General features: G+C 33.2%; 1 protein-coding gene across 6 annotated transcripts in view; it reads right to left on the reverse strand.

The window, feature by feature from the left end:
• Positions 1-23,926, reverse strand: part of LOC113393787 (kinesin-like protein KIF13B) — a 117,404-nt gene that overhangs the window by 17,899 nt on the left and 75,579 nt on the right. For all 6 annotated transcript variants that reach the window (XM_026630842.2, XM_026630838.2, XM_026630841.2 and 3 more), the window contains exons 4-14: positions 15,809-15,936; positions 15,244-15,393; positions 3,916-4,163; positions 3,617-3,764; positions 3,291-3,470; positions 1,862-1,961; positions 1,630-1,778; positions 1,291-1,528; positions 907-1,050; positions 701-811; positions 188-411 (exon numbers count right to left, since the gene is read on the reverse strand). In XM_026630842.2, coding sequence (XP_026486627.2) covers positions 188-411; positions 701-811; positions 907-1,050; positions 1,291-1,528; positions 1,630-1,778; positions 1,862-1,961; positions 3,291-3,470; positions 3,617-3,764; positions 3,916-4,163; positions 15,244-15,393; positions 15,809-15,936 — 1,820 coding nt within the window. The remainder of the gene's footprint in view (positions 1-187; positions 412-700; positions 812-906; positions 1,051-1,290; positions 1,529-1,629; positions 1,779-1,861; positions 1,962-3,290; positions 3,471-3,616; positions 3,765-3,915; positions 4,164-15,243; positions 15,394-15,808; positions 15,937-23,926) is intronic.

A 23,926-nucleotide genomic window follows, 5' to 3' on the forward strand; every position in this document is an offset into this window, starting at 1 on the left:
CGTACACGCTGCACTCATTTATAAAAACTATATTTTTATTGGAACCTAATTTGTGTGGTGGGGATTATAAACTATTTACACAAAAAAGTTGTGAAAACTTTGCATGAATAACTTGTATTACATACCAACTCGTATTTTTTTTAAACTTTAAGCCTCCAATATAATACTAAATCAAACCTAGCGCTACCTTTCTGTTGGGGCTGAGGTTCTGCGGCGGTATCTGCAGCGTGACGCTGAACCTGGTGTTGCGGCGCATCTCCTCGGCCAGGAAGTTGGCCTCCTGCACGAGCGCGTTGGCGCGCAGGATGTCGGCCTTGAGGCGGCCCAGCGAGCGCTTGAACGTGTCGTCGCGCTCGGCCGCCCAGCGCTCCACGCGCGCCGCCGTCGTCGGCGTGCACGCCGTCATCTTACCTGCCGGCCGGACCTCGTTGTCAGGTCTACGCGTGTATGAGACCTCTTCACCGGAGAGTTTTAACCAAAGAGTTTATGATTATAGACGATGACGATATCAATATTTTTAAAAGTAAAGTAGTCTATTCTTTCCTACTACCGATACACGGACAGCTGCTTCTTATGACATTTTATATACTTTGTCCATGTAATAAAACTGACAGGTAGATTGACTAAGAGAAACCTATCAGAATTATAAACATGAACACAACTTTATAGATGCGTTAATTTTAGTATGTCATATTATTACCTAATTTTAACGGATCATAGGAATACGGAGGATATGGAGTCGATGGTGACAATATGTTTCTGAGCTGTTGAAATTGTCGTTCATATTCTTGTCTCTGTTTTTCCAGGGCCACTGAAAATTTAATAAATCTAGTAAGTAATGTGTTGTTAATAAAGTATTAATTATTAATATTGGATATTATTATGTTCATTTGAGAGGTCAATAACCTTGTTTGTCCTCCTCGTGCTGCTTTTCAAGCCGCGAGATGGCGGTCTGTATGGGGTCATTGCTGAGCTCGTTGAGCATGATCTCGTCACGAGCAAAGTTATAGTCGATGGGTTGCGCCGGAGTCTGTGGCTCTGACGTCGCGGCTGAAAATTGTAAATGTTTAAAATTTCCATAGTGAGTTCAGCGTTTCGCTATTATTTATTAAAAAAACCTTTTAAATGTTACATCGAGTAAATTATTACGTAAATCGTATTTTTCCACTCGACAAATATTAAAAACTTTTCTGTGTCCACCATTGGCCAGTGACATTGGGAGGTTTTCAAAAAGTTCATAAATTGGAAACCCAAATTTCAAAATAACATAATATCAATCGTTCCACTCACTGATGTCCTTGGGGCAGTTGACGCGGAAGAAGTGGTGGTTGCCCCACAGGATGCGGTCGGCGTGTCCGAGGCGCACGCGCGACACGACGGGCGTGCCGTTGACGAAGCAGCGCGCACCGTTCAGCGGCTCCATGTGCAGCCAGCCGCCCTCCACCACCAGCAGGCTGTGCTGGGGCTGGATGCCCAGGCCGGACAGCTGGATAGCTGCCGCGCTGTCGGCGCCGACGAGCGTACGTTCCTGTAAACATGAATTACTTTATCCACGCCCTCTCATCGCCAGCTAGGCGGGCGGCTAACAGATAGTGATGATATTATATGTACCAGTTTCGTAATATTTACCTTTAAATAGTACACCAGCAGTTCATTCAGCGAAGGATCCGCATTCAGATTTACGAGGTAAAACTTATTCTTCTCGACTTTAATGCCGCTCGCTTGTACGCTGATGCCCATCTTTTCGAGAGCATGTTGTCTTTCGCTTTGTATCCGACCTGCAGATCGGAGAATAGAAAAGTTATTAGTGAAAATTTATTAAGTGAAATAAATTTAAAGAGAATCTATATTGTATACTGACCAGTTTCGACTAATTTTTCTTCCCAGGTGCGGGACATTTCCTTCATCAGGTGCTCACTTTGTGCCAACTGCTCATGAACGTCTTCGCCCACAGGAGAACCCTAAAACAACGAATAAATGTTTAACGTTTCAAATATTCATAACAATTAATAAAAGTTTTATTTTACCCAATACTTGGCAGATTTTTTGTACTTGAAAATTAATATTGTACGAGTTTTAGTGATTTAAAATGTTTCTTCACCGAAAACGATAAATCGTCTACTATAGTAATTTTTTCAAGCTATTAAAGACTTGACTTGTTTTATAAAAAAAAAAAATGTTTCGTTGTTATAACAATAAAACCTTGAGTAAAATATACTTCAACATTATATCGATTATTACTTATAAATTTCAATGTCTAAGGCGCGATTGAATCTCTCCAAGTCAATAAAGTGCCACTTATGTGGCTGACGACGCAAATACTTTTATCTTATTAGCATTTTCAGAGCTGTTGTAACGCCTTTTACGGATTATCCGTGGCTTTAACGGGGTTACTGACTTCATAAAAATATAAATAAAGCAATTCAAACCCGATTTACGTAAAATTACATTAATTTTTCATAGTAAGTAGTTTTTTTTATTATACAAAGAGTTATTTAGTTAGTTACTCAGTTAAATAATTATATAAAAATCAACAACAACAACTCAAATCATCTTCCGTAATATATTACAACACTGATTAAAAAATCAATGCAATTAGTTTGATCTACGTGCGGATTTCTTACATATCCGAAAAATAGAAGCAATATAACACAAAACTTATTGAAATCTTCAAAGACGTTTCTGAAAATCTTCCAAATAGTACGGTTCTCAAATAACGCCGGTAACATTATCTTCTATTTGAAGTATAATAACGAAATGCTAATAGTATATTGATCTATTTGAAGTATAATATCTAAATCGAAATCTAATTGAAACGAGTAAAACGAAATGTTATTGTTTAATAATAATCATTTACTGCCTGACCGGGTAGAGAAAGTAATGTTAAAAACAAAATACTCTTGATTAGACTATAAAAATACTAAACGTTTAAATCGGGTGGAATACATGGACCATAACCGCATAACGCGCGTTAAATCGCGCACAAGCACCACTGTTTTCTAATAACCAAGGGGCATATGACTCATGGGACAGGGAAATAATTAGCATGCATAACTTGTACGTTAATAATAAAACATCTCATGTTATGCGGTAAAGGAATAAATCGTGAGAAAACTTGCATATTTCGAAATAAATTCTGCCACATAAGAATCAAGCCCGCATTAGAGAACAAACTGCAAATCTTCTCCTTAGGGAACGAATCTAATTTCATTATATATTTATGTCATTTTTTTCATAGATGCTAGTTCAATTTAGGTAAAAATGTATATAATGCGGGTTAAACTACTTACCGTTGCATGCTTGAGCATCTCCTTGAGCGCTTCGACTTCCTGGCGCAGTTCTCTAATGATCCTCGCATTGGGATCTTCGTTGACGACGGCGTGGTTGACGATACGTTTGGCTCGGTCTGCGTATCTTAACGTCGATAATGTCTCTTCGTAGTTATCTGCCGCTGGTGATACTGTAGCTACCTGTTAAGATTATTTACAGACAATATTATTACTAGAATAAGCAGAATGTTTAGAGATTTATTTGCAATACTTAATTGGTTACTTAGATAATGGGGTTTCTCATAAGAGAATAAAATAAATTCCAAAATAATAACATGGACCATTACCATAACAGTTTTGCTGTTTCCTCCAAGGTTGTCTTTCAAGAGCCACGTGAGCACCGAGTCTCTGTAGGGCACGAACTTGTCCTTGTTATTCTTGCCTGAAGACTGATCTGCCAGTTTTGATATGACGAGACCCAATGTCGTTAGCGACCTGTGAACAATGACTTTTTGAAACGCACGTTTCTTCACTACATTGATAAATTAATTTAATGAAACATTCAATCACTTTCACATATTACTATAAAAGTATTTACTACCACTATAAAAAATACTATTAACTTTTAGGTTTTATTTTTTCTTACTTGTTGATATTAGACCCTTCTTTCAACCGATCCCCTACCGCGCCAGTCTTTACTGCCCTCTCTGATCCTGCCAAGTCGACTAAGGAGAGCCTTGCCACTTTCTCCCCTGTAACCCCAGTGGCGGCGTCACAGAGAGTTTGGGTCAACACCACGCTGAAGACAGCATGTGATCGTGACGACTCGCTATTCATATTAGTAGCAGCGACTGTCCGCGACTTGTTACCTTCTGTCATCAGGTTGTCAATATCCTATAAAAAATTTAAAATTATATTAGAAGTGTAGTTTAATTTTTAAAGATTATTTTATATTATATTATTGGAGTAAGTTCAAATTCGTAATAATAATAATACATTCGTAATAATAATAATAACATAATAATGGATTTTTTTTATCTTCACTCCTCCTTACACACAAGGTACAAAGCACAATAATGGAATATTAAACTAAAAGTTATCACTTAAGTAAACATCGGAGATGTTTTCTCGTGAATCCTTAACTTAGATTTACGTGTTCAGATGTCTAATGAAATTTTATTATTATTGTTTCAAGAACAACGACAAAAAGCAAACTCATAGAAAATCGAATTATTTTCCAATTGAAACTTGTTACAAATGTTTTAATTGTATAAGTCAAATGACGTTTTAATCTAATTACAAAACCTGTTACTTTTGTACTTATTATGTATCTCAATTGCCCTTATTTTCGCAGACGGCACTGAAACGACTTACTTCTGCCGATTCGTGACGAGTAGAGAGATTTACATTATATATTTGGACGTGACATTTTTTAAAAGAACAAACAAATTGTATCTTAATATCTTCCACATTAAATAACAACAAGTAATTGTATTTATCATAAACTAAATCATATAAATAAGCTGTTTTACTCGGCTATTGAGGAGAGGAGAGGAGAAAGAAAGTGTTGACGCCTTGATATTATTTTAAATAACGAAATATAAGCAAAAGTTTACAAATATTGTAAATGCAATAACATTTTAACAGAGTGAGAAAACAATACGGAATCTTTATGATCAGTTTAAATGAACAGATGGAATCAAATCTATTGATTTATATTCATGTTTGTAACTATGAAGTTGAATTCACTAGAAATTCAACCATGTTCTCCAACTTCGTTGACTTAATGATCTATAGAGTCCAACCTAGATTTACCTTTAGAGACTAAAACTAAGGCCAAGTTCTGTAGTGAAATTCAATTATATATACTAGGTTCGCTAAGATTATGCACCTATAATACAACCTCTTTGGGAGGGTGAAAAACGTGACGTAAAGCAAGGCCAAGTTCTATTTATTATTCCCCAATAATATTTACTCAGAATAAGTACGAACTTGTAACATAAGCATTTTTTCTTAAAATACTTTTGGTTTATCGAAGTAATCTTAAAAAAAAAATACAGAAAATAAATTGAAATACATATAATGTATTCAATATAACTTTTTTAACTATATCAATATACTATTATTTTCTTAATTTAAACGCTCGCTATTATTGATATGAATAAATCTTTTTAAAAGTTACGTCACGGGCAACGATGGTACTTATGCTAGTAGTAAATCATAGAAGCGTCAATCGACTCATTTAGTCATGAAATACAAATGATTGATAGGGTTGAGCAGTATTATAACACTTCAATGCTATATATAGAAACTGGGAATTAACGTCGTAATTATTTTAAGTCAATTAAAAGTAATAGTACTTGTTTCTATAAAATTCATACGAATGCAGACGCCATTATATCATTGGCGCAACTGCCCAGTTATTAGTACAATAATATAATTATATATAATTTTCGTAAACTTAATATAATTTTGCCATAACGGTAAAAATATTTACGAGTTAAGTAGAATATTAATTTCAGTAGTCGTTGAATACAAAGCAATATATTACGAGTATGTCTCACATTATAAAACATCAACCGTAGAATCACTGAGAATATCATTAAAGATAAACTGGTAAATTACTATCTTTCACAAAAAAAAAACAATTTAAATCAAAACTTTTTAAAATATTTATACTCAACATACATACATTTATCATAAAAAAATATTATTTACTGCAAAGACACGGAACGTACGAGTTACATATGAATTTGATACACGTGTAAAATAAACCAATTACATTTTAATGTGTACCAATCCAATATCCTCAACGTACAATATTATAATATTATTTTACTCGCGGGTTAATATCAAGTCGAAACATAAATCACGATTGTATCAAGATGACAACTGTAGCTATCCTCATCTCATTTTTCTAGTTTGGAATACAATGTTCTATGAGACAAGAACAAGACAGACATTGTGATTATGCGCGCCGGTTTGATTATTCATTTTATTTATTATTTATTCGTGTTCTGTATTTTTCAATTAAGGCAAATCGAAGCAAATTGCTTTGATTTTCTCTAGTTATTATATTATTGGGTTTCACTATAATCCTGTACGATTTCTGCTACGGCGGCTCCATTCTGAACTGTCCAGTGTTGCCCAGCACTGGGCAGTTCTTGCTGCGGGGGCACTCTCTATTCTTACCTGTCATGGTCTAATGGGATGGAATTCTGACACGACCGGAGTACGTTCAGCAACACGACTAAAGAGTTTAGACTAGAGACCGAGACACGGGATTAAGAAATAAATCAAGTACTTATTTAAAAATTCAGTCGTGTGTTCGAGATTGAGCCTGCAATCTTCGGTTACGATTCTAACCACTGAGCCAACTCGGCTCTGACAAAGTAACACGAGTATTACGTAATTTCATCGTCAATAATATATCGTATTCATACAAAAAGCTAAGAGAACTGTACTGTCTGCACAGTTTAATATGGCGTGTGATAGATGGGTAGGTGGTTGGGAGGCCAGGAGGTAGAGGTAGATGGGAGAATATGTAAGATAAGGTAGGAGGATCATGATTATACAATTTCTTCTGGTTGTGTGATAGTAAAATATCGAATATATACTTTTTAATAAGATTGAGTTCTTCCAAGGCAGCGCTATATAGCCAAATTCTACACGGATCATGCCTACAGGAAAAAAGGTTTTTTTTTTTAAATTTACAATACGCTTCTAATTCACTTTATATATTGACTTCAAATTAGATCAGAAACGGTGTATCATCGATACCAAGCTTAAATATGAATTTCCTAATTGGTACACCGAGTAACATTTTTAAATAATTACTATAAACATACGTATACAACGTATCTTAATCTTTCCATTTATGTCAACATATTTTTTTATGATACAAAATATGTATTACATATACATACCTAAAACAAGCTATAAATAAATAGCGATCCGCCCCGGCTTCGCACAAGTGCTAAATATACTACAGAATATCTTACAACGTTCACAGTTTTTCAGTCATTAGACAATATAAACCTTCCTCTTGAATCAATCTATCTATTATAAAAAAAACCGCATCAAAATCCGTTGTGTAATTTTAAAGATCTAAGCATAAGGACAGACAGCGGTAAGCGACTTTGTTTTATACTATTAAATAAAAATAATAATTAATATATACAAATAAATACTCGTGTTAGGGTTGAGGTATAACCTCGCATGATTTATGGACAGCAGATACTACAGTATTTTTCATTAATAGATTCCGACCCACGATCGTTAGAGTAACAGCCAATTATGACCAGTGCACTAACCAGACAATAATATATACAATATTTACAACCAAATGTTGAATATGTATCCAAAATGGAAGCTAGCGTGAGTTGGATCCTTAAAATCGCTTGTTAAATTTGTACTAGTTTAATAAGGAAACGAGGTCAGGGTCGTTAGTACTGACGAGCGGTTCACAGGGCCACCGTCTGTGTAATCGATGGTTGATCGAGAAACACTTTCCCTGAGTTTGTCTGGCCATTGTGTTTAAACAAAGACTTATCAGAAAATGAAAGATTACAAATTTACACAAGATCAGCAAAGTATTATACGTCTTTCTAAAAAGGAATTTATTTTATCCTTTACTAACTTGCACATCATTTAAAAAGTTATAACAAAGAAAATATTTTAGTTTTCATTATTACAAAAACAGAACTAGGTCAAAAGTAATTAGAAAAAAGAGTATATCAACTCGGCTATGTTCAATTCGTTCATTTGTCCAACTTGGATATCTAAGCGGCTTAATTATAAAAAAAACAAGTCAATTGTTGTTAGGGCTTTATGCAAGGTGAATAAGCCAGTCTAACTACAGGCACAAGGCACAAAAACATTAGTTTCCAAGTAAGGCGCGTTGGTGATATGAGTAATGATTAATACCATTACCATCAGATAGGCCAATTACCAGTCCGCTTAACTATGAAATAAAAACGGACGGCACCAACTTTAAAAGAGGACATAATATTTTTTTTTCATTAATCAAAAATAGAAGTCCCGAAAATTATATCAAATAATAAATAAGAGCTACTTATTAATTTATGAGAAACTTCCGACAAATCTTTAAAGATAAACAAAACTTTAAACTCGATTCACAGATCCGGACTTGTTTGAGATAAATTATAAAGATATTAATGTACTTTTTTAAAAATCCGTAAATAAATATTTTCATAGTATAGCTGGAATGTTTAACATATTTAATTTAAAATAGGCTTTGGTGTTCACAGTATCATGTATAGAATTGTTGAAAATGAATGACGATAGACGAATAAACAAACGGACTGGTAATTTGACGCCACGAAAAAACGAGTTAAAGTGTTCGGTACACTTTAACTCGTTTTTTCGTGCCGTCAAAGTAAAACTTAGCAATTAACGCATATGCTGATTTTTTATCGAATATGTAAATATTACCGTTTTTAGGTGCGGTTACGGATACGAAATTATTTCGTATTATCCAATTGTTTCGGATAGTTTCGATTACGGATATTAGATTATTTAGAAGTTGTAAAAGAAAAATAACAAGATATTAATTTGCCTTTATTTGGTATACATAGTAGTAGATATCATCACAAAAAAACTAATAGCTGTAAAATACTCTCTTTAAGTATAACACAAAATGCAAAAATCAAAACAATAAAACATATATTTTTATCGGTTACATTTACGGATAGATTTTTATTCCGGATATCCGATAGTTTCGGTTACGATTACGTAGCTCCACAACATTCCTGGTTATTATAAGATAACAACTGATATTATTACTATAGTAAACAATATTTTTGATCTCGTTGGTTCATTCTTGTTGAGAATTTTTACGTGAAAAATGTGTTTCCAGACTATAAATCTGTACGAAAAGGCTAAAGGTCATCTAACTATAGGAGGAAAACATACTATCTTCGAGAAATATAGTGAAAGCGTTAAAACAATGTCCAGCTTTGCCGTAATTAATTCTTGGACCAAACGTTTCATTCGCTATTGTTTATGTTGGTTACCATTACAATTCGGTATTTATATTACCCTTCAGCCGATATTACCTGTTTTCTGCGAACGGCATCGTTAATGGTAGCAATTCGGTGTTCGTACCCGTCCCTGTGGAACCGTTTATTCGATTCGTCAGTGATTAAACATCAAGCACGACTTGTGAAACATTCGTATTTGTATATTGTATACGTTTCCACTATCAAAATAAAACAAACTCAAAATTTATATGTTTCGCGATAGAGTCGCTCGACGGCGATATCAGGTTTTTGTTATTCTTTCTCTTGTCTTTTCAAATTTGTGGATAGGTGCCCCAACCATCGTGGGTGGAAGGTTTAAAGGTGACGGTAGGGTTCTTTATAAATTCAGTATTGCTTCGACACAAAATATTTGAAATATTTGACACATACAATCAGAACTTTTTATTTTAAATCATTTAACATCTAATTTCTGACATGTATTTTATTGTCTACAATTGTATAATAAGCAATGAAAGAAAATACCAGGAAACAGACAAACTGAATGTGATCTCCTAACGGTAAACATGACTAATGTCTGATTACTTTTCTTTAGAGACGTTGTGTTTCGCTTACGTAGACTAGTCTACGAGGCATAATTCATTTCGTTACATAAAAGCACCTCAATAAACAAATTTAACAGCTCGTTGCTCTCAACTCCTGAGACTTGTTAAACATAGGAGAGAGTAAATCTGTAACACTTCGGCACTTGGGGTAATAACATTTTTATTTTTAACTAAAGAATTTTTAGCGGGGAGACCTACCTGAGAAATATCCAGACAGAATCAAGCTATCGGTAACATGAATGACTATTTGTCGGTCGGTAGGTCCGATACCATAATGCTGGTCTGTCTGTCTCTCTCTCTCTCTCGTTTTTGTCTGTATGTCCGATGTTTTGAAAAATAAAATAACAAATCGTATTTTGAGGTATCTGGTGATTCTTTTCCTTAATAAGACTGTGATTATGCTGTTTTGTTGTACATACGTAGTGATATTCCTGATCTCTTTTACCCAGCATATCTCACGAGGCATATGTATCGCCTCTAAACCAATTTCACCCGATAGCTTATTACATAACGAACATCTGTTAGCTTGATATATTCAATTCAATTCAGCAGTTTTTTTTTTGTTATAAAAACTGCTCTAGATTCGAGGAGTCATGCAAATGATAATGCATAACATGAATCGATCCGAACGAAGAACCGAAAGAACCGATATTAAATATCTACCGTAGTGACATATCAAACCTTCATAAAATTTCGTTTTATACAATAAACGTATATGGATATGATGCTATATAAATTAAAAAGATATAGGTATATTTTTCAAATTTCCACGTCATGTATAAGTCGATTATTTATACTATATATTATATATTGCTACATTGATGAGAGAATAGCGGTCATATGTTGTGTATGGATAATATTATCTGATCATTTATTAACAATTATCTTTAAAATCTGTCCTGAGAATACGACAAACTGTTTATATGCGTTGATCTAATATATTTATTTTAACTTGGTCAGTTTAAATACTACTAAAAATTTTGAAACGCATAAAACTTACATTTGACTTGTTGATACGACAAATTGAGTAAAGATACAACCAAGAGACACTATTTCAGAACTTAGGAACTATTGTTTCTAAACACTAAATCATGATAAAATGGATACAATATTTTGACCTATTTTTTTATACGAAATATACCTAAATACCTAATGTTTAAAAATACATATTTATAGCAACAAAGTCACGGACGGCTATGCGTTAATTTAAAATAAATGCGTCGATAGAAAACAATATGAGCATTGCATTGCAAATTCTAACAACCACATCGGGTGGTGTTTAATATTACATTGATGATGCAGTGGATTTAATATTACAATAGCGACCGCAATTCAGTGCAAAATACATATATATCATATTATGCTCTATACTTTTGACTCTCGAAACACAAATTTTTTTTGACAACTCACTACTCATTTCTTGTCCTAATCTACAATTGGTAAGAGTTAATATAGAATATTTTCTAACCTCAAGAGCACTAAAGCCAAATAAACAACATTTGTCATCGAATTTAAGCGTCATCATTGGTCGAGAGCTTAAATAATCTGTGGTATTAATTATGGATTTGCCCTAAAATGGCATTTTGAACGTCGACGAAACTGTTATCGGAACTTTGGAAATAAAATTAAAGTGGACATATGTAAGTAGCTTAGTGACATTGTGTGGAATATTTGAAGTATATAATAACTCTTACGAGTGCACATTATAACGGAGCTATTAGCAAATCGCGTGGCTTACGTATATCAAATATTTGTTTATCTTTATTCCTTTTTCGATTGGAATATACTAGAGATTATTTAATCATAATTAAAAATACTCTTAATGATTTCAACGTCTTTCAAATTCCAAAAGCCTTCGTAAAATGTATACGGTACTTTTAAGATAAACTCGAAAATAAATACAGAAAGCCTCTCTTTTCGAGTCGGTTAAAATGAAATAAAGACAGCTAAAGTAAAATTTAAACAAGAGTACGTCTTGAGACGAGCCATCCGGGAATAGGAGAATACAAAGCGTCTGATATGCCCAATTAAACAAAATGCAAAGGAAGAAACGAGACGGAGTTGTCACTCACAAATACAAGGATAGTTTAAAATAATGAGCAGTAAAACAGAGAATTAACTTGATGTATAATAAACTGTATCTTTGTTAGAAATAAATTTTGGTGTAAAGAATATTAGCATACTAGCTGACCCTGTCGTCAATCGTCGCACGTAAAAGTTGATATAATAATATAATTAAAAGTATAGTCGGTTTCAAGCTGAGTTTTAGGATAGTATGTTTATTGGTATATGTATGTATGTGTATGTGTTCATAAAGTTAAGACTTAGTTTTTGGTTATACATGAAAATAAATATTTTATTAAACATGTAAAAATCAAAATAATGGATAAATTAGGATCACTTGGAATACTGCCAAGGATTTTAACTGCAGAACCCAATTAAATCTCAATTTATTTTTTAATTATCAATCAATTGGATGGAAAAATGTTCAGCAGAGGCAATAAGGCGAGGATTAATTCAAATCACTCACTTTGACGTAACTCAAATTCCAAAGTTCAAAGTGCAATACACAAATAGAACTTAATATTTACATATACAAATATATACAAATTGTGTTTCAACAAACTATAGTCATATAAGTACCATTCGTACTCGTAAAGTAATCATTCAATAATGCTATGGCAGATGAGTTCCCTTCCTTTAAGGAGTTTATGATGTAAGAAAAACTCAAAACGATGATGTGAGAGTAATTTGCTTCTGCGTAGACAGACATAAGTCACCAAGGAAACAAAACGAGCAAAATTATCAATTGATATTTTGATTTCGCAAGAAAATACGCCGGTTCATGAGAGTAAAATTGAAATGGTTTCCTTACACAAATACGGGTTCGAATCGCTTGTTTACTTAGACATAGCCCGCAGCTGCTTTTTTCTTAATATAAAAGAAAGATTTAAAAGGATTTTTTTTCAGATAAAACTCGTTTCAAGGAGTCTATTTTAATCCATTCTATATTTTATACGTATATATTGAATAGGTTTTTTTTTTTTTCTCTATTTAAGAGCTTCGTCGCTAAAGCGACTATGTCGCCCTGTTATTAAACATTTATATTAATTCAGCTTCTTTGTACACATTGAATAGGTTATTGTCGTTGCCAGTTAAATAGAATCAAAAGCGCTCCACTAGATTTATCAGCCTGTAGGTAAACAGCTTATCACGTTTACACGTTACATTTGACTCACGATGCGAAGTATTATAGAATGCGTTACGATCGAAACAAATTGTTCGCTTCGTTTCGGCGACTGCTTTTATTATTGTACTTTTGTGCCGTGATTTGTTGTATTCTTAATGTAAATTATCAAATTGTTTTCGATGAAGCCAATATTTTGTTACTATTTTTATATATTTTGCGATGTAATGTGATCTTGAAAGTTAATGTATTGATTTGTTAGTATAAATATTTTACTTCATAATTTAAGTTAGGTTAGGTTAGTATGTAGATTACATCATACTCGTAACTGGCGTTGTTAGTTGCTGTATTGACGTAAAAAGCTAGGTGGAAAGTTATAAGATATTTTGAAGACAGTGTTCGTTGATCATTGCTACAGCAAATATACATATATATATATACAATATATATTCACAAATTGTTTTCTAACTACAGGTATATCATATAATTAACAAGAAAATAGGCCATAAAACGTAAAAACCGAAAACACTGTTAAATCAATTCGCTTCAGTCATTGTATGGTATTATTGGGAATAACTATCTTATTCAGTGTCGTATAATTATAATTACGAAAAGACTTAGGTATCTCAATACACTACTTTATACATTCGACATGATATACAGTCGACTCAATAGGCGTTATGGGAGTCCTTTTGGATTTTCCAAAAATGTTTGCTTTTTCTTTAATATTTATTGACTACTATTATTGTAATGTACACTATAAATCAACATAAAACGTTTTTGAATATTATAAATATTAGCTTATAAAGAAAAAATTACAATTAATAAACTGTAACGAGAAAATAACCATCGCCCCGTAAGTTTGGACACGACAAAACCATTTCCATGTAAATCAAGAGCGGTTGAATGAAAGGGTATTATCAGATTAAATTTAATTAAAAATAACAAACGAATACGATATCACAAACCGAATCTGATGAGTCGGTTTGAGCGGGCTCGAAGCAAAATTAAACATTTTCAAAGCAAAACTGCTGGCCTGAAGGATGTTCAAAGCGATTCGAGAGAAATAATGGATACCGTTAAGCCCTCGAGCTTCAACTAACCGTAATGAAGCTGTCGGAACGGCCAATCTGAGAGAAAACGACGATTTCATCTACGGCGGAACAATTTTTGATGCTTTCAAACAATAATTATTTAGCATCCATCTCGGGATATTATTCAAATAAAAAGACCAAATTCGTGCCTTAAAAATAAGCTTCAAATTAAATTAGGCTTAAATTCCCTTAAACAGATCGTTGTCATCTATTTTTGTCGCTAAGATATTTTTCTTTTCCTTTTGGAAGTTCGAAGTTATTTCACGTGGTTGACAGTGGAGTTAACTGGCAAAAATCATCACGTATCATCATTCTGTCTCTTTCTATAGAATACTATATCGTAGGTTTATTATAATATTAACAAAAGTTTTTTGTTATTGTTTTAATTAACACGGGATTTTAATAACAGTTTTGTCATTGTCGTTTCATTATTCTCAAAAGTTGTTAATTCATTTTTTTCATGTGTTATTTAGATACAATTTTTTTGAAAGCAAATTCGTCCAACCACGTGTCCCACGACTCCTCTCGTTTTTTTTATTTAACTTGTAGTACTAAACATTTAAAAAACAAATATTTATAACAACGATTATGAAAGATATTTCATCCGTTCACTTCGTTCTATAGACGGCGTACTTAGATAAACGCGGCTCTGACATGACTCCTACGCAATTTCTTCAGAGCTTTCAAATTATATGTAGCGTAGGAGTTGCGTTTGCGCAACACCTATTATACGATAATACTATCTTTATACAAATTTAACTATTAATGGTTAGTCCATTATTTGTTTTGAGACCACTTTTCAATAATCCGAATTAATTTTGTGAATTTGCTGATGATGTAAAGCATCATAATAAAAAAAGAAGAGGCAAATGCATTCAAAATGGGAGCACTATTATTCTGATTATTAAGATATACATATTAGTTTCGTTATAGTTTTCAAAAATAACTGTTAACTACTAAAATGATATACGTTTAGTCCAAGTCCTAGTGCAGGACAGATAGTCTTATTTGTATGCTTATCACCATCTTCATTCGAATATTTGACCTTAATTATAATTAGTTTCCGATCCATTGAGATGATCTACTGACCTGGAATGACGTAACGGCGAGTTGTGATAATCCATCGACGTAGGGTCCCAAAACCACATGTTCGCGCACGCGCAGAGAACGCCGCGTCGTCTCTGGATCGAGGAGGTCGTGCACACGTTCATTGTAAATCTCCATATACGAAACCTCCACCTAAAGAGAAAAATATAATCAGAAATTTACTCTTATTATAAGATTTAAAGAGTAAGTATGTAATCGAAGTTGTTGTTGTAATATTCCGTAGAATTTTGTCAACTTTTTATAAAAATAAAGCCAAACTGAAAAATCTTTCAACGAGTTTCTATATCATATCAATTTAAAAAATTGATTTACTTCAAAGTTTACTCCTTTTTAGAGCGTTTATTAAGGATTGACTTTAAAAATATATTTGTAACTATTAATTTATTCACGTACAACCTGCTCTTGTACAAGTTAAATCTTCCTACATCTTCAAACCATGGACTAATTTTCCACCCCTACTTACCAACTTGGTTGGTAAACACCAATCTTTCCTTTAGCCACACTTTCGAGCTATTACTTAGAGTTATCACGTTCGATGTATTTTTACCTTGTATGTGAGGGCAGGGGGCGACTGTTGGCGCGCGATTCTTTCAAACAACGCGTCACAGAGACGAGGTATGATACCGCCTTCGTTGGGTCCGGGTGCGCCCATCATCGTGTATGATTTTCCCGAACCTAGACAAATTAAGGTAACATAAGTTAATTAACATTATGTTAACATTTATAAATAAAAATTATGTATGTACAAAAGGTTAAGTGTAAATAGAAATGTTGAATATAATTCAATTACATATAAATATTTTATTTAGTAATGATGGCAGGATTCCCATTGATTGATGACAGTGCTGTGTATTTTGTAAAGCAAAGGCTTTAACACTGTTGATAAGGATAAGAATCTTGTTCTACTTATTAATTTAAAGGTAATCAGTTCAGATGTGTCACTATAAAATTAATACGACTGTAGTAGATATTTCGTGAGACATATTATAGCTTAGTCCATCATTAACGGCCTCGTTAGTCTAATTAAATGGCCAGTTTATAAGGCTGCAGTTCCCGAGTTCTTGAATTCGAATTACTGTGCCATAAAATCACATGCCCATTTGTTTAATCTCCTTTGAGAATGACTGCCGGGGCCTAAATCAGCCAAAAGAACACCATTGTATCAATATAATTATTTTTTTTCAGTTATAATGTATTGGGTAATAAAAGGAGTAAAACTTAGTATCGAAATCGGAAAATGTAATTTATATCAAACGATTTTTTTTAAATATAAACGTATAATGAATGTAAGTCCTGACTAAAGTTATCTACGCTTGAAGAACAACAATCATTCCGTATAAATAACCCATCTACGTTCAACGCTCTCGTCATCTTTTATACATTAAAGAAACGACGCGATCCCGGTCATCATCCCACCGTTTATACCGGCCGTGTCTCTCAAACGTATGCATCTAATATTCCGTTTGTGGACGTACAGATGGCGAATTGAGACGAGTGATTTCAAATTTCGAATTGATAGCAACATTATAAAACACAAAGGCGCAACTTTAATAGCATGCGACACAATATATTCACAAAAACTATGGAATATTTCTCATACGTATTGATCTATTATTTCCACCTAAACAAAACAATACCTTCATAAAAAAAATAAACATGAATGTGTAATTACTTTGTCCATTGGTTATCTATCGTGCCATTATGGATAATTAGCAATGTTCAACGTCTAATTAAAACGAACTATTTCAGCGTACGTTATGAGTTTCTCGCACGCGGCGTAGTTAGTCAAGTATAACAAGCTTAATCCTACGCTAAGGCTCTCGTGGAACTCGAGACGAGAGTAGCGAGGCACATTAAGAAAAGTGCTTAGTACGAACGTAGCTTAGAGCCGCACCAACCGCCCATACATTTTGCTCTTCAATTAACGTCGATGAAAACACCTGCTGTATGCAGACACTAAATATACGAGAACGGAAAATATTAAAAGTTCAGATTCGACTAAAAAGCATAAAACGAGTTATGAACACTGCGAAATCTAATGATTCAACTGCTACGTTTGTTACGATACCTCGTTGACGTAACAATAGAAACAAACTCCAATTATAAAAATGAATAAGCAATTTTTAAAATGAAATATCGCAATCAACGTCAAAATTTTACATAATATTAAAATAGCCTTTATTTTTTGTAAACAATTTAAACTTACGATGTTTTTATTCTAAGTGTCAGTGTGTGTGCTTGCTATTTTGTAAAGAGAACCAATGTAAGTATTGCTTTCATGCGGGCCCATGTTACTGGTAGCGAGTTTTATTTCATAAATCAAGAGTAAAGAGCGTTGACGTGTAACGATGGCATCAAGAAACAAGCCATAATTCTTCTGTGCCTTAGAAACGAAATTTATCTTCGCACACAATAGACTTATAACTATAAATGTTTGAGCTTAAGTAAGCCTTTTAAATGGCATCATATTTAATACACTAATTTTTCATAAATTTTCAAGCAATTTTTAACTTCCTTATATTTTTACTATATTCAAGAAACGAGTCGTTTTACTTACGGATGATAGTATTGCCTGCTAAACGAATTCAAAACCACCCTTTAATTTTAGAAATTGCCTATATAGGAACTACTTTATCGGCTCGCTATTCGTAACTCAAAAACGATCGGTTACTAATGCACAATAACGATTCGTTAAAGATAGGAACCGAGCATGAACGTGAACAACTAATATGTATACATAGATTAACATTTCTTTTAGTTATTTTGATTTATAAGATAATTTTCATCGAAATACATTTTCAAATTTTTCTCTTGGCATTTTTACTACATTTTTAAACGATAACCTCCAATGACGTATCGAATAAAAAATAAAATACGTAAAGACAGCGGCCTCTTCACTACAGACTCTTCTTAAGATATCCAAAAAGGTACTTAAGTTTAAAAATGCAGTGTGTTTCCAAGTTGCGGTGGAGATACCGAACGACACTGGCAGTCGGCCAGCTCGACGAGGATTCATCATCAAAGCATTGTCGTAAGATATCACTATCACTGTCGGCTATGTCGAGACACTGGTTCTAGTTCCTCTTGCTTCTCTATTGTTTGCAACTGAATTGCCATAGTTACTATGAACTTACGTATTGAATGGAAATAGGGTTACTACCTACTATTTCATAGACTTCTATAAGAAACGATTATTCAGTCACGATAGTCGACTATACGAAGTGATATTATATAATGTAAAAGAAAAATATGAATTATATAAAGCAGAATTGATTACTTTTCAATAAGAGTAATACGACTACATTTGCTTTGAATTTCTTATACGAAACTTGATAATGATGGGCTTGGGTAGCAATGTCTTTGTACTGCAATATTATTTGTAGTCGAATTTATACATAATCAGCCTATAAATTTCCCACTGCTGGGCTAAGGCCTCCTCTCCCGTTGAGGAGAAGGTATGGAGCATATTCCACCACGCTGCTCCAATGCGGCTTGGTGGAATACACATGTGGCAGAATTTCGTTGAAATTAGACACATGCAGGTTTCCTCACGATGTTTTCCTTCACCGCCGAGCACGAGATGAATTATAAACACAAATTAAGCACACGAAAATTCAGTGGTGCCTGCCTGGGTTTGAACCCGAAATCATCGGTTAAGATGCACGCGTTCTAACCACTGGGCCATCTCGGCGACTGGGTCGAATTTATACCAATGTATTTATAATCGTTTGAACGGTTTACAGTAAAGAGTTACAGAAAAATCTTCTTCTCAAGTAAATATATTCGACAACATTCTCGATCATGGTTAAACGGTGTCGAATTGTATTTAATGCCAACCAGATATAAAATAAACCAAAAACAGGTGCCGCATAGCTTTAGCAACACTAACCGTCGTAATTTCGTTATTTTTCCTGTATCTTCAGCTTCAAAGATGTATAGATTCCAGCAAGGCACATTCGATATTCGCATCGAGTAACATATTCGGACGCGGAACATCACGCTCAGCCGAGCGTATTATAACCCAATAACAACTTGTCATTTGCATACGACTAAGTATTAATTCACATGGAAATGACAAATTACGTTATGGCAATCGGTCCGTGCTGCGTATACAAGTCGTTATATGCTCTATTGCAAACTACGTCAAAAACATCGAGGAACACTGAAAAAATGATGCGGTGAGACTAACAAAAATCTTTATAATTATTTCTTCTATTAATTAATATTAATATGTTACTGATATATATGTATATAATATACTGTATGAAAAATTGTTCACTTCCCCATTTATAATATTCGTTAGGAAGTTAGGATTATATCGTATTTGCTGTTTGTAATCAATAGGTAGCTCTTCAAGCTCACCAAGAGAATTCGACGCTAAACAAACATTACAGTAATTCATACTAGCTATTAACGTACTACGTATGTTGTCAAAGACGTATTTACCGAAGTAAAATTCGTTCGTAATATTTACATTACATCCAAATTGTTTTCGGCGTGCATCTTCTGTAATGTTGGTTAATTTATTATCATATAGATAAAAATATAGCTAAATTACTTATTTTGTAACTATTCAAGTAAAGTTTAAGCCTAACAAAAATATGAGAGAAAATCTTAAAAAACAAAACAAACCTTTGCGGTTCCACGTACGAATATTCATGCTGCGAAACAATATTGACCAAAGCATTGAAACCGTTAACAGTTCCACTGTTCAAGTGTTTTTTGTTACAAAAATATCTTTTATACAGAAGTTGAGCACGGCCCCTCGACAATTAACGAATGCAAACACTAGGTACTTGAAATTCAGTTAACACGACAATTTAAAAGAGGTAGCGACAAGCAATATTTATTCTCAAAATCCAATATTATATTGGCTTAACGAGCTCCTCGAATTAATCATACAATAAACTTAAACTAATTCATCAATCTTTTTTTATTTGTCTAAGGCCACTTACAATTTTATCTTTATTACATCATTAGTTGATATAAGTAAAAATATAATATTATGGTGAATAACTCGTAATCCGCGAATGAATTAAGTAAAACCAATTTATTTCAAAGTAAAGTTAAAAAAATATATTTTCCGCTACCGCCTCATCTCCCCCTTGAACCTCCCGCTACATAAGTGACATAAGCTGGCACCTGCATTTTAGGTCACCCGGACGCGCCACCTGCTTTCAACACGCTTTGTTCTCGTTTCGCGACGATGGGTGCTTTACTTGTAGGTACTTACAATCTATAGACTCTACTTTTATAAAACAAGCATAGAACCAAGTCAACGGTGGTATGTATATTTAAAATAAAATGGCTAGAAGTATTTACTTAAAAAGAAACGTAAATATGCCATTTGATGGTAAGTGTCCACTTCGCCTTATAGATGGCAATGGACAGAAAAAGCCAAAGGAGAGATACAACACACAGGACTTTACGAGTTGCATCAGGTTATACTATGAAACTAGCCCATTCCACTTTTATAGTAAATACCAAACAATACAGACTCGTTCGGTAGAATATTAATTGAACTAAGTAGACTACGATTAGCAAAATTCTTTATTTTTTTAATAATAACTCCTAAAATAACGGACGAGAGATTTCGCTGAATTAAATTAAATGTTCGTCTACTAAAAACAGACCATTAATTTCGCGCTGAAACCAAACCATTTTCTAGATAGTCTTTGTTTGCCGCCTTTCTAAGGATTAACATTTAGTAGTATTTTCGAAAAGCGCGCTATTTTATGTACTATATATTTAAAAAATGCAAACAATCTTTATCAAAATCAAAAAGCTGTTACTATACATATGTAGCGGGAGTCAGTGGAGACAAGAAGTATATTATTTATAAATACTGTTTTATATTAGCCTAAACATATCATTAACATAGTAATATTCTTTTTGCTCTATTTGTTTATTTCATTTCGAATGAAGCAAAAATAAATCATGAATATACACAACATTATTGTAACATATGTCACTAAATTTTTAAGTTTTTAATGCTCTACAACAAAATCTAGTTTAAACACATTTTAATAAACTAATGCTAAGACTAACAAATTCATTAAGCTACTTTTAGAACTCAACTCAATTTTAAAACATTAACGGTGGTTTTAATATATTTTATGCATGTATTAGAGTTAGCTTTCAAACAAAACAACGTAGCATTACCGCCGTAGCACTTTCCAGCATCGTCTACGAAATAATAATGAGTTACTAGAGTTAATATGGACACAAAACAAATAACAAATTATTCACGCTCACTGATTCTTGTTGTGTCTACTTACATATTTATTTAAACGCTAATTGTAGTATAATTTCATATTGTTACAATTTCATTTAAAATAAATCATAAATTAACAAATATTCGTAATTAGTGTAAATTATAAACACAAGCTATGAACTCATCTTAAAGATAGAAGAACTTTAAAAAAAAATATTTTTATATTTTTCAGCCAAATGGCGTTAATTTAAATTAAAAAAAAATCTTTCTGGGTAATTTGAGTTTAAAAAGTCTTCAAATTCACAGTTTTTTAACCAAATGAAAATCTCATCGTTTCGGTCATTTATTAATATACCTAACTACACATAAAATTAAATTGAATAGAGTATACTTGTTAACTTAAGGCGCCCCAGAGGAAAATACCTACATGGCAACTTTTCCTCTTAAACTTCGAACACAGTACGAATGCATAACGTAAAGTTTAACTTATATTCGGTTTGAGCTAGTATCTTAGAATTCAAGACTCGCAGCGTGTTGTTGTATAAGTTTTTACGTAACAATACTTTAATTCCTTATTAGGGAGTTGCCGTGTGGTTACTGTAGCAGTCGAGATTCCATCCTTCCCTCATGTGAAATATCTATTGGTCTTGGTAAAACCAACTCGTATGCCGTGACGGCCAACGACAGACGACGCTTGCTATATATAACAATATTTTAATAATAAATATATATATATTTTAGTAACAAAACTTCATGTTTTCGTCATTTTACCCTTTTTCTATTTTTGTTTTCTTTACTTATAAATTCTCATTACAAACATCGATGTTCAATGATGATCGATGTTTGATTACCTTAACTAATTTGTTTTTTTAGGTATGACATAATATACCAGCTGTAAAATACCCAGGGAAGATTGATCAGCCAGGCGACCGCCCGATAAATTACCAATAAATAAATGGGATAGAAGTATAAACTAAAGATGACATGAATTCCTAATTAAAATACAGATGAATATTTAATATCAGTATAATCATGGGCTAAAACCACGAATGGCATATGTGATATATTACAGCCGAAATTAAAATACATGTAATTTAGTTGTGTAATAAATCTTTTATGTTACTTGTAGAGTATCAATTGACTTTATTTGATTAATAAGCCGTTCAAAGCTTTATTTATTATTTAGTTACCTGATTCATGGTGCCTGACCGGAGCTGATATAAAACACTTAGAAAAAAATAATTTTATTAATCCGTCCTAACAATTAGTTATTTAACAATATGTATAAAATACACTTGGGTATATAATATTGTGAGTATATATTATTAGAAGCATGTATGTAAATGTATACACATATCGTCTTTAAACATTGTTCAACCCATTTACCCAAAAGTGACGTCAAACCTATCTATCAATATGCCAGAGAAAGTCACCGAGGACAATTACTTTAAGCGAATCGTTCGTTAGCCGGTTTTATCCAGTAAATTCACGTGAATTCAGTCAGTCCCCAAGGAGACATTCATGCACTAAGCTGATATTCGACAGTTCTATATAAAAAAGGAACTTGAAGACCTTTAAAGTTTTAGGAGAGATTGTTACAAGAATACCTTAGACTAAAACACTTTATATTAGTATACGAACGATTACAGACCGTTAAATACGCATACACAATATATTTTCGGTATACGTAGCTTCTGTTTTTATTTACAAGTTAATAATGCAAAAAAAAATCACGCCTGGCACTTTGGCAAGAATGTACATACAAGCGTTCTTATTTCACAAAGGCACTGCATTCGCTCAGTCGCAATGCCGATTCTTTGAGGAAACAAATTAAAAACATGCACAACTATAACACAAACTAAATTGCGGGTTATTATAACAGTTCTACAAATCTAAATTCTAAGCCGCTGAAATATTTGCATTTAAATAAATTAATTCAAAACATTCTTTATTCAAGTAGATCTCATAAAGATCTTCTAAATAGTCTTATTACACGATTAAATGCCTATTTAAAAGGGTTAATAAGGTCCAACGACTATCTTAAAATCGGTATACGTCAAAATTTATAATGTTAAAAACTAATTTGAGTAAAGAAAATTGTACTCCTATAGTAGAAAATTTCACATTAAATTAATTTATTAACGTCCTCATCGGTTATCATATTAAAAACACCAGTAAGACATTCCTCTGAATTGGTTTAATAAGATTGCGAGCACGTGGTTGGATTGCGGCCAACATTGGTCCAAGAAATCCAGCGGAGGGATTTGAGAGGGCAAGCCGAGGCTCCAGGAAGTAATAAGAGCGATTTGTCACATTATGCATGGCAACATTCCAGCTGCATGAGTGTGCACATATATTGGTGCAACTCTTTTGGACTGAAAATACAATTGGCCCGAAAATAACTAGAGATTGATGACAATCCTCAGATTTATTATCAACATGGTTCAATAA

The sequence above is a fragment of the Vanessa tameamea genome, chromosome 2, assembly GCF_037043105.1.
Source record: "Vanessa tameamea isolate UH-Manoa-2023 chromosome 2, ilVanTame1 primary haplotype, whole genome shotgun sequence".
Lineage (NCBI taxonomy): Eukaryota > Metazoa > Arthropoda > Insecta > Lepidoptera > Nymphalidae > Vanessa > Vanessa tameamea.